The 14,785-nt window shown below is 37.9% G+C and overlaps 2 protein-coding genes across 4 annotated transcripts in view; one reads left to right on the top strand and one right to left on the bottom strand.

Moving 5' to 3' along the window:
• The window catches only part of LOC117970545 (glutamate receptor ionotropic, NMDA 3A-like), a 34,640-nt gene extending 30,501 nt beyond the window's left edge, over positions 1-4,139 (top strand). Inside the window, exons 7-9 of the mRNA XM_058993810.1 lie at positions 290-454; positions 704-777; positions 1,554-4,139. Of these exons, the coding sequence (XP_058849793.1) occupies positions 290-454; positions 704-777; positions 1,554-1,890 (576 nt within the window). The 3' untranslated portion in view covers positions 1,891-4,139. The remainder of the gene's footprint in view (positions 1-289; positions 455-703; positions 778-1,553) is intronic.
• A 3,425-nt stretch (positions 4,140-7,564) lies between these two features.
• LOC117420796 (phospholipid phosphatase-related protein type 1) overlaps positions 7,565-14,785 on the bottom strand; it is an 81,740-nt gene continuing 74,519 nt past the window's right edge. For all 3 annotated transcript variants that reach the window (XM_034918318.2, XM_058993800.1, XM_034034434.3), the window contains 4 exons: positions 10,106-10,356; positions 9,598-9,774; positions 8,821-8,952; positions 7,565-7,693 (listed from right to left, as the gene is read on the bottom strand). In XM_034918318.2, the coding sequence (XP_034774209.2) occupies positions 7,661-7,693; positions 8,821-8,952; positions 9,598-9,774; positions 10,106-10,356 (593 nt within the window). In that variant the 3' untranslated portion in view covers positions 7,565-7,660. The remainder of the gene's footprint in view (positions 7,694-8,820; positions 8,953-9,597; positions 9,775-10,105; positions 10,357-14,785) is intronic.

Here is a 14,785-nt window from a genome sequence, read left to right as displayed (position 1 = left end):
CCCAAGACTACCATGCTGGTTGGTTGACAATTGGGCTATGTCCCAATCTCTTATGGGTTCACCTAGTCTGCAGTATTTGCTTGCAGGAAATTATTTTATTATTTGTTTGGTATTGTGCAATGTCGGATGGCTTTGAAATCTTCCATCCTGATCGCCAGCAACTGCATTCCAACTGTAATGGAAACTGTGATTTTTTCCTACTATAGTGTGATTGCACATTAAGAACTTAACAATCTACAAGTCAAGGGTGTTCATGACAATGATGATGCAAACATTTTCTTTTTTTCAGACTTTACAGATGGGAATCAAGCATTTCTTAGGGCTTTTTGTAATGTTGTGCGTTGGAGTTGCATTGTCCCTTCTTACAACATTAGGAGAGCACATTGTCTACAGGCTGGTGATCCCAAGAATTAAAAAAAAATCCAAGTTAACGTATTGGCTTCATACAAGTCAGGTATGTACTTGAAGTAGATTATCCCAATTGTATAAAAGTGTTTAGTAAATAAGTAGGTAACTAAAAAACATTTAAGGTAGACTCTAAAATAAACATTAATTGACTATATTGTGACCATTGTATTACTTTAAATATTCTAAATATTAGCAAACTACATTGATTTCCCAATATAGATTACCTCAATTGGTAGTCTCAACAGAAAGAATATGGCACACTATATACACTGTATATGTTTGTTTTTTTCTGCAGAGATTACATCGTGCACTAAACTCATCTTTTAATGAGGACAGGTTCCAGCAGAAGGTGACAAAGTTGGAAAAAAGGTAGAGTTTGTTTTCAGGATGACACTACAGAATCCATCATTTCAGAAGTTGCAGAAAGCACAATTTACAGTTGACTTTTGATAATACATGTGAATCAAAGATTAGAAAACAAATGTCCAAAGTATCCCAAAAGTGTAACCCAACATTACTACTGTATGTATGTCAATTGGATTCTCATGAGTTATTTAGGAAACATACTTTTGGATTTACTGGAAGTGGTTGCACCCTAATTGAAAGATTAATCTTGAAGGCACAGGTCGTGCTGTTTTAGAGAAACAAACCCCTCATTAACCACAACCACTTTTGACTATGATGGAGCTTAAAGAGCTGTTTTTGCTTGGTTTCTTTGATCACTCCTGGGTAGCTTTCAGGTTTTTTTTTTTCATAGTGAAAACCTTGCAGATAGGTCAACAACTGGTCATATACCATTGTCTGGTATAGGTTTTCCGCAGTGCGAAAATGATGGCTTGGCATGTTTCGTAGGACGCGTGCTCCAGCCGCCGTTTCCTGAGTTGGCGGGGGGGGGGGGGGGGTTTACGAGCGGTGAGCCAAGTATACAGATGATAATTGGGCATACTAAATTGGGGAGAAAACCGGGGTAAAAAATTGGGGACGGCTAAATTATTAAAAAAAAAAAAAAAAGGCTGCAAGACAACAATTGGCACCAGCACAACTGGCATCAGCACAAATGTTGCCTAAATTCTGAGCCTGTCTCCAGAAGAAATAACACCAGTCCATTTTATTTGTCCAATTGTATTTCTTGATCTGTTTTAAAGGTGCAATGTCGGAAATAACCAACAAGTTGTGTGGAATACCGCAGGGAACACAAACTTCAACAGAAGGAAGTTTCCGTTTCGGGAAAACAGGCACAATGACTTAGAATTGAAACAATATAAAGACATCCCTCTCCCTCAGGTGAGGAGAGAGATCCCTGCTTCAGCCACCTCAAACGGTAAAACAGACTCCTTGAGCATGGCAAGGAACTCAGTGATTCAGGAGCTGACAGAACTGGAGAAACAGATCCAGCTCATTAAACAAGAGCTCCAGCTGGCCATGAACAGGAAAAATGAACTGGAGGAATGCCAGCGGATAAATAAGATCACAGAATCCTAGATTTGCACACGAATAAGAAATGCACTTTTAAGGAGCTGTCAAAACAATGGTTGAATTCAGCCCAACACAAAGGTCTTCTGTTCTCAAGTTTCTAACACACGTCTTTTTGTTTTAATCACAGACTATTAAAAAACATAGTGGGTGGTATTGGAAATGCAGCTTTGATGACTATACAGTTGAAAGCTTCAAGCTACGATCCGCATTTTGTTTACTCCAGTATGTATGCGTACATTGCAGTACGTAAGTGAATGTCGGCACCACCACCCACAAAAAGGACGCCTGAGGAGGTGAAATATCAGTAACCATGCCTCCATCATCAACAGAAATGTTTTTTAAGTCAATTGTTAAAGTTGGATTTAAAGATGTGGTCCAGTTGTTAATCAAGAATTGCTAGGATACTGATGCGCTTGGCTGTCTTTTCATAATGAAAGGCACTGTTGTTGTTTTATTGGGTTGTATGATTCTGACGATACATTTCCAGTTGTAATTGCACCATGATTTCAGAGTCAGTTTTTTTAAAAATTATAATATGGTTTAATTGTTACGATATGGATTTTATCAGGGGTAAATCAGTGCCCAAAATATGCATGCTATTTAAATGTCTGATAAAATGGAGCACAACCCACAGATATCAAAAGCACTTACAATGATGCCTATTTTTATAAACTTGTGTTATTCAGGGGCATGAGTGAGGGCTCCTCCCCCTACTTCCTTCCTTCCAATAACATCTGCTCATCCCCTATTTAAACCCCAAGCCTTGAGTTTGCTCTGTCTTGCGTTTTTTGTATTCCACCATCCTCCCCCATTGCGCTTTTCTCTTCTATTTGGCTGCTCCACCTCTGTAGCTGGGCTCCTCCTCTGCAACAGTCTCCCTCTTGGGTGTAAGTGAAACTCTTCCCAACCTTAGAAGCCCAGCCGCCGCTGGCTTCGTCCTCCACGAGGGAGCTTCTCCGCGACTCAAGGGGGACCCCTGGCCAAATTTATCTATGGCTGTCATCTTCCCATTTCTCTCTGCTAGATCCCCCTTGGGGAAGTATCGGTTGCTTCCCAGCCTTGGAGACAGAACAGTTTGGTCTCACCTCCGTGAGGGCAGCTCTCCGGGAGCCAAGGTGAATCTCCTTACTCTTCTCTAAGTTATAAGTACATATCTTCTATTATCAGCTCACGAGGTCTCTTCCTTCACGCAGCCCTTGATCATGTCCAGTGAATCATGCTAAGACCATACAAAAAGCACTTAAGTAAAATACCATGAGCTGTGAAAAAAATGACATCTCTAGTGTCTATTGTACTTTTGCAGGAAGCTATGTTAATATTTCAAGCTAAATAAAAATGTCACCATTTTTTTTTCAAAAAGCATACATTGGCTTCAACCCCCTCAGTTGTCAAAAGCCATCTTTACAGGATTGATACCTGCTAAAGACAAATGTTTTGGACATTTGGAAGTTTTAGAAGTGATTTTTAGCCATTAACACTTTTATTTGTGACTTTTTGTGTAACTGTTAGAGGCTTGAAGAAAACTAAAACAACAACAAAAAAAAGATTTCAAAGTCAAACCAGTCTAGCACTGCTTTGTATTGCTAAAGGCATTTTGCAGGCCTGGAGTACAGTATTTTAAATAGCATCAGCAGAGTCACATACTCAGGGGTTGAAATCGAGTACTTCAGTAGTCGCCCCTTTCAAACACAATGTTGTTTTGGGCACATGTTTAGCCCACTTAAGACAGTTTAATGTCATGTTAAGAATGTTTTTAGCAGTCCTTTTTTCCAGGGACCCGTAATATGTAAGTCGATATATAGCAAGCCTCTCCCTTGTTAACATAATGTTGTTTTTGGCTATGTACACTTAAATGTCTACTTTTGAAGGTCATGTTGGTATAATTTAAGATTTTGTTTAATTTGTGACTTCTTTAAATTTATATTGCCATATGCTTCGTCTACCTTTTCTGAAGAAAAGCTGTTCAGTATAATTTGCCCAGCTGTCTGTAACAATGAAAGCAACTAATTTCCTTGTATTGCAAAGTAAATGCCTTGTCCACACAACTTGCTACTGTTATTTTCTTGCTTCACTAAGGTTTGGAAGAAAAGAGCTGCAATGCTCATGCTTAGTATTTTAATCGGTTTTGGCAATGGATTTAAAGATTGATTAAAAGGTCATGTCACTAATCAGTCGTACTGGTAAATTAATTGCAAAACCATTATCTTAATTTTGTTAGGAATACCATGTATTTTGGTAAACCAATAAAGAGAAAAAGAATAGATGATTCCTTTCCACATTCATGATGTGGTGATGTAAAGAGACCAAATACCATGAGCGTATACTCAGTGCCCTCTAGTGTCCATATAAGCACATTATCATTGACAGCATCAGGCACTCTGGAGAACCAAATAGCAAAACCATCAAATTCGCATCCTATTTATGATGTGTGCAGTATCAACTGTAACATGTCTGAAGCCGAGAACAACTAATCATGTGTGCAGAAACACATGTGGAGCCTCCAATTCATGAATACAATCCTTCCAAGATAATGTCAAAGTGATTTCTTGAAGTTAAGAAAGATAAGTTGCAAGAATCGATCACTGACTAGGGGATTCAATAATTTAATGTAAAAAGGCAATGTATAGGTAGGAACTATCACAGTTATCTTAAGTAATATTGATTTTAAGCATATCGATTACACAACATGTGCATAGGGCATTAGTAAAGAATGCCACTGACATGTTTGTTTCAAAGTGTTTTTTCTTTAATTGCACCTGTTCATTTGACAAAACTGTTCAAACAAATAATCAATATAATGTAAGCTCTCTGAAAGCAACCAGGTAAGTCAGTGTGGTAAGTAGCTTCAAATTATATTTTAACAGGTGTTTTTTTTGTTTTGTTTTTGTTTTACTTTTTACCTTTTACAGAATTATATTTGCAACCATTCTGAAAAGTTCTGTGTGCTGTTTATTTTTCAGATAATGAGTTTTAAATTTATCACTCATCGTTTGTGTTTGTTTTGAGCCTACTTGTACTCAGTTCACAATACCTAAATAATGTGTGATCATCTCATTTTGAAAATGTAATTGTGAATGAAGTGAACAGCAATAACATGGTTTTAATGCATGCTGATCATGCATTCTTCATGAGTAGTGTGAATAGGGTACTAAGGTTTGTCATTGGAACATTTAATTTCATTTGAAATATGTTTCAGCTCCTCAAATTTACTGGAACTTCTAATTTCTAGTGCACTTCATTCTGATAATGCTATATACATGAAAACTAGAATCAGACTCCGAATCACATTCTAACCATTCCTGTACCTGATGTAATAAATACATTTAAAACAGTTCAAAGCAAAATCATAGGTCACATGAAAAAAAAAAATTAAATTCACTACATAATCCTAACAGTGCTCTTTTATCTATATTTGCACACAGTGTTGGAGTGATTTTGACCCATTCTTCTTGGCAGATTTGCTCCAGGTTGTTCAGGTTGGTTGGACGACGCTTGTGGACCACAATTTTCAAATAGTGCCACAGATTCTCAATGGAATTGAGATCAGGACTTTGACTGGACCACTGTAGGACATTCACCTTTTTGTTCTCAAGCCACTCCAATGTTGCTTTGGCCTTGTGCTTGGGATCATTGTCCTGCTGAAAGGTGAATTTCCTCCCAAGCTTCAGTTTTTTAGCGGACTGAAGCAGGTTCTCTTGCAGTATTTCCCTGTATTTTGCTCCATCCATTCTTCCTTCAATTTTAACAAGATGCCCAGTCCCTGCTGATTGTTGGCCTCTCTGTGGCTTCTCTCACAAGTCTCCTTCTTGTCTGAGCGCTGAGTTTTGAGGGACGGCCTTTTCTTGGCAGTGCCTGGGTGGTGTGATGCAGCTTCCACTTCCTGATTATTGATCCAACTGTGCTCACTGGGATATCCAAACACTTGGATATTATTTTGTACCCTTTCCCTAATCTATGCATTTGTATTACTTTATCTCAAACTCCTGTAGAATGCTCTTTGGTCTTCATTTTCCTTCAGATTCACAGCCTGACCAATGATCCTTCAACAGTGGGGTTTTTATCCAGAAAATGTGACAGCAACTTTAATGGTGGAGGCCAATGGTAAGGTAATTGTGTCCTCTTTAGGGCAATTTCTTTCATCGGTGTAAACTGGGAGCTTCCACAGCACAGGGTTTGAATACTTATGCAAGCAAGATATTTCATTTTTATTTTTCTTAAAAATATTTCCCAACATAAAACCAATAATTGATTCTGAGTTTCAGTGTTTTAAAATAAAATATCAAACAGAACGAAATTTCAATGTACCATTTGTAATTCAGTAATATGAGAAAATTGGTCAGGGGTCTGAATACTTTTGCAAGGCACTGTACAAGTTATTGGTGTTTTCCTTTTTCATTGTAAAAAACAAGACCTTTTTATATGACCTCCTAATCTTACTGTAACAGGGCGCGCAGCCCTGTACATTGATTTGTTTATTTTATTTTAGAACAGGGTCCCCCTCCGCCCCTGTGTTATTTTGTATTTGATTATTATGATTTATTTATTGTAATTTGTGACGGCGTACCGCCGTGTTATTGTTTTGTTTATTTTTAAACCGTGTCCTGGCAGAGGCGAGATTGGTGCTCGTCCTCTGCCAGGAGTAATGGAAAAACTCGTGCAGAAGGTGGCCATCTCCCAAATTAATTAAGTGATTAATTTTGGGGCTAATCGGGAGATGGTCACCTGAATGTAAAAAGCCTGCAGCTCTCCAGCTCGGGGTTGGGTGTTGGAAGGAGAGAGTGAGCAAGAGGATTAAAACGAAACTTAAAAATAACATAGGAACAGTGAAGGCAATCTGCCCAGCCTGACCTGTGTTTTATTTATTTTGTGTTCGAGATTTGTTTTTGTTTACCCTTTTATTTTGCTCTGTGAGCACAGTTTATTTTTGTTAAAAATATTTAATTTATTTTTGTTTTGCTTAATAAAAACGGCAAACGCCACCTTAAACTGCAGTACTTGCCTGGTATCAGTTTACCTTCCTGCTTCTGCCTGACGTCAGACCACTCGTCCAGCCTGTCACACATACATAAAGACACTTATTTAAATAATCAGGTAGTGGCATTTGGTTTAATCTGTAATCTAGTGAGCTTTAAAAACACACATTTTAAAATGTAACTACAGTCTGTATTTATTTCTGAGGACAATTAAAAATCAGCAAAAATATACAGCATTTAAGAGCAAATTAAACGATTAAAACTTCAAATAAAACATTATACAAACATGTTTTGCTTGGCTATTGAAACACGTTGGTTTACTCTCATGCTGAATAAAGGGCAAGTAAAAAAAAAGGCCAGTAATGTGTCAAAGTGATGTGGCTTTCTTAAAAAAAAATATATGAATACTAAACCATTCCTGTAAAACTTGCAGGCAGAGTATTCGATATTGTAGAGAGAGAACAAAAAGCTACAAAAGGTGACTTTTGCCAAAGTTTTACAGAAAACAGAAAAAAGTATTCTCTTATACAAATACCACATAACAACATTGATATTTAAATAACATTATACCTTATAAAACATAACAAGGAATGAATAGATCCTGACGAGTAATTGTTCAAAGCTGACAACATTAAGGTAAGCTACATCACTTTCTTATACAAAATGTACAAAAACATCAGCTTCTAACTAGGTACAACATAATACTGTTCTTTTTTTTTTTACAGTTTGACACTGAGTACAAAACAACTGTGTGCCTAGAGGTGCTGAGGTGAAGAAAAAACAACTTGATGTTGCCCTCCGAGTCATGTCACTTCCGTCATTGATGCAGAGTGGTTCTACAAGACAAAATGTTTAATGTCACTTTTAAACTGTTGTCCAGGATAGAGTGTAACAGCTGTTGTACAATAAAGCCTGAATTGACAAAGTATGTAAGTGTCATTATGCTACATGTGATTATGGATGCTGAGAAATTTCTAATTCTAGTTTCTAATACCTGAATACTTAAACATTAAAATTATTATTAAAATTAAAAAAGACAACAGTACTAGAGTTAATTGTTACAAAAAAACAAACAAACTGAAAAGTACTCCAGCCCAGGTTGTATGCTCCACTGCGGCATAGGCTACACTTTGGCAATTTAAACAGAGCAGTCAGCCAGTTCCTTCTCTGCCCCTTTCATACAGTACATTAAAATATTAGCCTACACAACTGATAAAAGATACATATTATTCATTATTTTTAATAAACTCACACAGTATTAGTATTAGTATTGTACGATAAAATTAAGCTAGAAATTACGGTATGAAAGCTTTAACCTTTACTGATGTGGTAAATAACTTGTGTCTTAGTAACCATGATGAGCATCATAACAGTATTATAGAATGTGGAGATTTTCATTCTCTAAACTGCATTCAGAGATCGAAACATAGTTAAGAGAAGCTGTGACCAGGTAGCGTTGGACAGGAGACTCAGAGATCTGAATGCAGTAGTTTAAGCACTCATGAGCATTTATTTATAACACTAAAAACAACAAAACAAACACACAGTACTGCATCGTTCCTTCACCATCACTATTCTAAACTAGCACCCGTGATCACCCTTTTTATACACCTGTGGCTGGAGCATCATTTATTCAGTTCATGGAATTTAACCACCTCCCTACCACCCAATAGTCCCCGTCCCCCCCCCACACACACATGCACCGGCAGGGCTTTCACTCTGCCACACTGCCACAGTAGGGTTTTGAAAATGAAATAAATTCAGTTACAATCATGCTCTCCAAAACCACAGTTTTTTGGGAAATATTTTAAACAAAAGTGTCCTGAGCAAACAGAAACCAGTGTATGGACATTGGTATCTTATTACCAAGGTGAACACTAGGCTCTTATTACAGAGAGGAAGCAAAAACACACGAATGCAACAGGACTGCCTTAGTAGTCGTGGGGGGGATTTCATGTGATACCTGTGCACTCAGTGTTTCCAGGGGGCTCTCCACCCGAGGGAATGTCATCAGTGGCAGCCCACGGTAGTCCTCTGCTTTCTGTTTTGTGGGGCTTCCATGGACTCCTTTAAAGTTGTGAACCACACAGATTCCCTGCAAACAAACAGCCTTGTCTAAACAGCCACTGTACATCTAAACAAGCAGTGAAAAGCCTATTTCGGTTAATGTATTTCTTGGAACCCTAAACTGTTGTTTATGTTTACCATTCTCAAATGTTCTCATTTTAAAGCTACGGAGTTGCAACATTATGTCATTATGTGATATTTGTTGCTGAAATAAGGAAGGCTTAGTTTAGCATCGCCTAGAATTTTAGGATTAAGACATAATTAAAAAAGTAAAACTATGTGAACATCACTCACAAGGAATGAACATTTGTAATTTCACTTGACCATACACGTTTCAGTAAATTACTTGGTCATACTTCATCATTTGTGGCTTAAGGACCTTCTTTAGCATTCTGTCTGTCTGTTTATCCAACTGCCGTCTGTATGTCTCACTTACTTTATAACCTCCAATTACTTTCATTTAATAATGGCAAATGAAAAATCTATACATTAACTGCAATACCTACACCTACATAATGTATGTATGATATTGTGTGCTATATGAAAAGTGTGTTTTCATCCTGTCTATCAAATAATAAAGTGTTCAGGAGTAATAGCTAATATCCTTCCATGCTCTGCAAATAGTTTTCTTGGTGCTTAATCATCAATTAGATAATTTGAAACCTGTGCTTACCAAGAACAAAGCCACTGCACTTCCCAAAATGAATCCGGCTATCACATCGGAACAGTGATTTCGATATTCAGATACCCTGTTGAGTCCTGTCAGGAATGCAGCACAGAGGGTTCCAAGACAAAGGACCGGTTTGGCCAGCCGACTGCTTTTTGTTTTTATAGTGCTTGTGATGTACATCTGAAATGAACAAACACATTTAACGGGGTCACTTACCACATCAGAATTATAATGCTCCAGTGTTTTTGTTTGTAGTCAAGTTAGCCTAAGGCATTGCCATTACCTACGATTTTCACTGATGGCTTAACCTAGTTCTCAATCAGCAATATAAGGTCCTGTCACATAAGTCCGTCCATCTTTCCAGGTTTTCTTTTATTTGATTCGACCATTTTTCCGGGACTACATGTTTTCATACATAGAACGTTGCTAAATGCAAACAATATATTAAATTAAAGCTATAAAATATAAATATTACAATATATACAATATATGAGTAACAAAGCATTCTTACTGTCACATATACTGCAGAGTAAACACTTAAAGATGCATCTTTTGAAGGGAACGATCTTCTGGCCTTTTCAACCACCCCTTGGTTACCCGTGCAGATGTTTCCATTGGAGATGAACTGGTGATTGAAGCGGCATTCTGTTCCGGTGTAATTTGGCTTACAAACAATTAAAAAGTATGGAGCCAAATTCCCAGTTACAACTTGGCCAGCATTCACAAATATGTCAGTAGCGAACAGTCCAAAAGCAAATACACCTGTAGAAGCAAAGTACATGAATGTTTGAAGATAAGTATCAACAGCATAGTCTTTAACTTTATTGTGATATGTCCAAGAGTTGTGTTAATAGATGTATTTATGTATATTTTAGAACATCCTTTTTTTTTTTACATTTTCAAATTCAGAAAATCATAACACTTTCATAACTTCATAATCTTAATAAAATGTTGTAAAAAAAACCAAAAAAACAAAACAAAACAACAACAATGGTGTATTGTGCCAGTTAAAGTAATTAAATGTATTTATTTTTTATTAAAAATTGTTTCACAAGAATTACCTGCATTGGGACGGCGCATCTAATTTTTAGGATAAAATAGGCAATAGGCAGTAAAAATTCCATACATTCATAAATGGCACCATACAAAACACATCTAGTAAGATTTCCCTTTTAAAAAAAGCACTGCAGTATTTGAAGTATTGTAAAATACCGTATCTGCTGTTTAACAACTACAGTAATATTGCAGTACATTTTTGTAGGGGTTAAATAAATATTATTTTACATGCTAAGATGAATTAATGACAAGACTAATGAAGGCTTCACACTGGGTCTGTTTCAGACGGACTCAGTCTGGTTCGTTTAGTTTGAAACAATGCCACTTTGCTTGTTGTTCACACTTATCTGCAAGCCAAGGGACCGAGTTCGTTTGTTGCAAGTTAAAGTTAGTTTTTTTGGTTTCTTTTCAACCTTTTTTTCCGGACCGAGTTTGTTTGTGTTCACAGCGCAGTTTGCAAGTGCACTCGGTTTGTTTATATGGTCTGTGAACTGGATGTTTACAGTATCCTGGAAGGCATCTTGGTATCGTTTTTATCTGAAATCAAAATGCACCCCAAATGTGTTTTAGTCATGTAAAAATGTATTTTAATGCATCAAATTCAGCTACTTTTTCTGTACGGTGGCCATCAGGAATTTGAATTTTGCCCTCTACTGATTTTGAGCCTTCATAATTAAAAAAAATAAAATATGTTTACAAATAGATCAATACTTTACCAATTTAAAAAAAATTCTAAGCTAGATGATGGTTTTAAATGAAAAGATCAGAGTATACAAGTATACAAGCAAGCCTCCCAAAAACACACCTCTCTCTGTGGGCAGACTGTCAAGAACGGCATGGAAAGGGAAGAGCAGTTCTGCAAGTCCTTACTGCAGATATATGCATATGTGTCACTTTTAAGGGCATGGATTTTGTTTACATATATCAAAATACAATTGTTAAAGTCTTTTTTTTTAAATGTGTTGTATTAGTCTATTAAGAAAATAGTATTATCCCTGTCTTGCAATCATCATTTTTTAGAGGGAGCACTGGGTGAAGCTCGCTCCATCCTCCGACTACATCCTCGTTGTAAAATAATACACTTGCCAATTTTCCAAGCACGGATATTTCCACCCACATAACTAAAAACCCGAGCATGGTTGGCTCTTGGTTTCAATGGTGATGCATTATCCACACTTTAAGCAGCAAATATTGCAAATCTTAGTTCAGCCCTGATTGTTTTGGGTTTTGAAATCTCAAAGGAAAGGAAGGATTTTTTCACCTTTCTAAACGTCCAAATTACTAGGGCCTAAACCTGCAGAAAGCTTAGGATGTCTACTTTTAATCTGGTGGAAGGAGCAAGTGCTACAGCCATGTATGCTTGCGCTGTATTGAGTAGTCTGCTGATAGTTGGGTTCAATTGAAAATTAGCTGGTTGAACTGGGGTCTCACTGCTGGAGTTGGCAGAGCTGTAGGGACCAGACTGTGAAATCTGGAACTCTGTAAACGGAAAGAGCGTCAGATGCATTATTATAAATGCCCAATAGATGGTGCACTTGGATTAGAAAATTATTTGATACTAAAATCCATATTGACCGCCACAGTAGTTGCATAATAAGAGACGGACTGGAACGGCCTTTATTGACAATATGAACTGTAGATTTGTTATCGCAAAAGAAAAGTAGTGTTTTCTTTGACCAAAGATGACCCCATAGATGTGGTGCTGCGACTATTGTGTACATTTCAAGAGCTGTGGATTTTAGATGCGGTTTTCGACTTCTAGTGGCCATGCACTAGAAAACCATTGATTGTTTAAAAGACTTCCGAATCCCTTAAATGAAGCATCCGTAAATAAAGCAAGTTTGTGCAGAGCTAAAATGAAATCTTCATAGAACATAGAGAAGCCGTTCAAATGCTGTATGACAGCCGATACACATTTTAATGTCTTTCCTAGCTTCTGATGAAATATTGATGTAGGAGTCCAAGTTTTTTTGCTGTTGATGAAACAGCAAGTAATCGAGATATAAATGTCAGACCCTGGGGGATAATGCAAATTGCAAAATTAAAATGACCCAGGACCGACAGCAGTGTGCATTTCCTTATTGTTTTATTGATCTGAAAGTTCTGAATAAGGGAACAAATATTATCGAGTTTAGATCCGGGGAGGCTGGCTTCCAGTGTTCAGTATGATTCCTAGAAATTCCTGTGAATTAAGGGGGACTATTGTTTTTTCTTCTGAAAGCAGGACTCCAACCTCTGAAAATAAACTTTTAAGATTGGTGATCGCTTCTGCTGGTGGATCTGAGGGAGGAGATATCAAGAGTAAATCATTGAGTAGGTGGAGCAGATATGAATTGAGAAGTATCCAGCATAATGCCTCTGACAGAGTATCAAATGTTTTGGGGCAGCTGCGGCAGCCAAAAGTTAACTGTGTAGAGAAATATAATTTTTCTTCCCAGCATATCCCGAACAGGTGGCGAAGGGAAGGATGGATTGGCATTGCTTTAAATGTGTCAGATATATCTGCTTTTTCTAATCAGAAGCCACAATTTAATTGAATGAAATGCGTCCGATATGGTAATGTACTGTAGAGAGAATTGATTGTGAGGAATGAGTGAGTTAATACTACTGATCCTTGGTGCTAATAAGTCAATGATGAGATGCTTTTTTCCTGACATTTTTCGAGTGCCGATGGGGTTAATCCTGAATATTGGAAAACGGGGGAGCTGCAAACGACCCGACCACAAATCTTTTTAAAATCTCTTTTTGAATAAGAGATTGTACTGTCTTGGGCTCTTGAATAGCAGAATGGAGGTTTTTGCTTTGAAAGGAGGAAGGGGGATTTGACTGAGTCTGGTTGAAAACCCGTTTTTTAGTCTGTCAAGTAAATATTTGACGAATATTTTATCTGGATGATCCAGATGTCCAGATGTTTCTGTTTCAATTTGGGAATATTAATAGGAGTGGAGACTATGAGTGTTGAAGAAAGTTTGGAGCTCCTGGGCAGATGGCTTCTGAATGAGCGTCCCTGCAGAAACTGCACATAGGAATATTTTTGCATTGCCTCATCGAGCAGATACCGAAATTGAAATTATTGCATATTTCCTTTCCTCCTGCGTATCTGATTCTATGCTCGAACCTGTCATCTCTTGTAGATTGTTCAGGTGGGGCAGAAGAATGGATGGAGTTGGGGATCAAGATTCTGTTAGAGAAACGGGGAGGAGTGATGCAGAATGCTGATCTGGAAGTTGATGCTATAGCACATGGGTGTCAATCTCCAGTCTTCGAGGACCGCAGGGTCTTCTGGTCCCTCCATACCTGACAGACAGCTCTACGATGTAGAATTCATAAGAATCCAGTTCTTGCCTGTAGTTCGGGTATACAGAACATAGCACATCTCTAAATATAGCAAAGGCAAGGACGAATTCCCCCAGGGTAAGATTCTTCAGTAATCTGGGATCTCTGGACTTCAGTGTTACTGATAAATCTCCGCAATCCACAACTCTATGGTCCAGAGAAACCAGATTAACGTCCTTACCTTCAATTATGCTGCGCCGAATCTGCGGGGATATTGCATGACAACGTGCAGCGTGAACAATATGCTGTTGCAGATGCAAGGTTGTAGACGGGAGGCTCTATTGTAGGGACTGGGGTTGGTATATAACCAGAAGTGACTGTAGCTGTTGCAGCGGCTGCACTTATGGCAGGAATGAAGTAGACTACTGAAACTGCATAACCTTGCTTCTCCTGCTCGATGATGGACACCTGTTTATCCAAATTGCTAAGTTTGGTGTTAACTGAGGATAAGGTATTCGCAAATGGTTACATGAATGCTTTTATTTCATTGAAAATGCAAGAATGTTCCTGTTGAGTTTCAGTGGCTGGAGTGGCTGCCTATTGGTGTGATAACGTGCTGGCAGTGAGATTAGATTGCTCTGAGATGATCTGCCTGCTGTCTGACATGGGCCGCTGAACAGCTGAGTGCAGCTCGGGAGTTTTCTTGGGTGGAAATATAGGTTCTGCTGAGATGGATTCACAATAAAAAATGAAAAGGGATTCTCGATTGCTCCCTGCTGGGATTGCACTGCCATTTTTGAGGAGGGTCTTTATGAGCTTGTTGAATTCCAGTCCTTAAAGTACAGATGCTCAGGAGAGA

This window comes from Acipenser ruthenus, chromosome 2 (genome assembly GCF_902713425.1).
Source record: "Acipenser ruthenus chromosome 2, fAciRut3.2 maternal haplotype, whole genome shotgun sequence".
Lineage (NCBI taxonomy): Eukaryota > Metazoa > Chordata > Actinopteri > Acipenseriformes > Acipenseridae > Acipenser > Acipenser ruthenus.
Note: the sequence above shows the minus strand (reverse complement) of the source record. Positions and strands in the feature narration are given on the sequence as shown.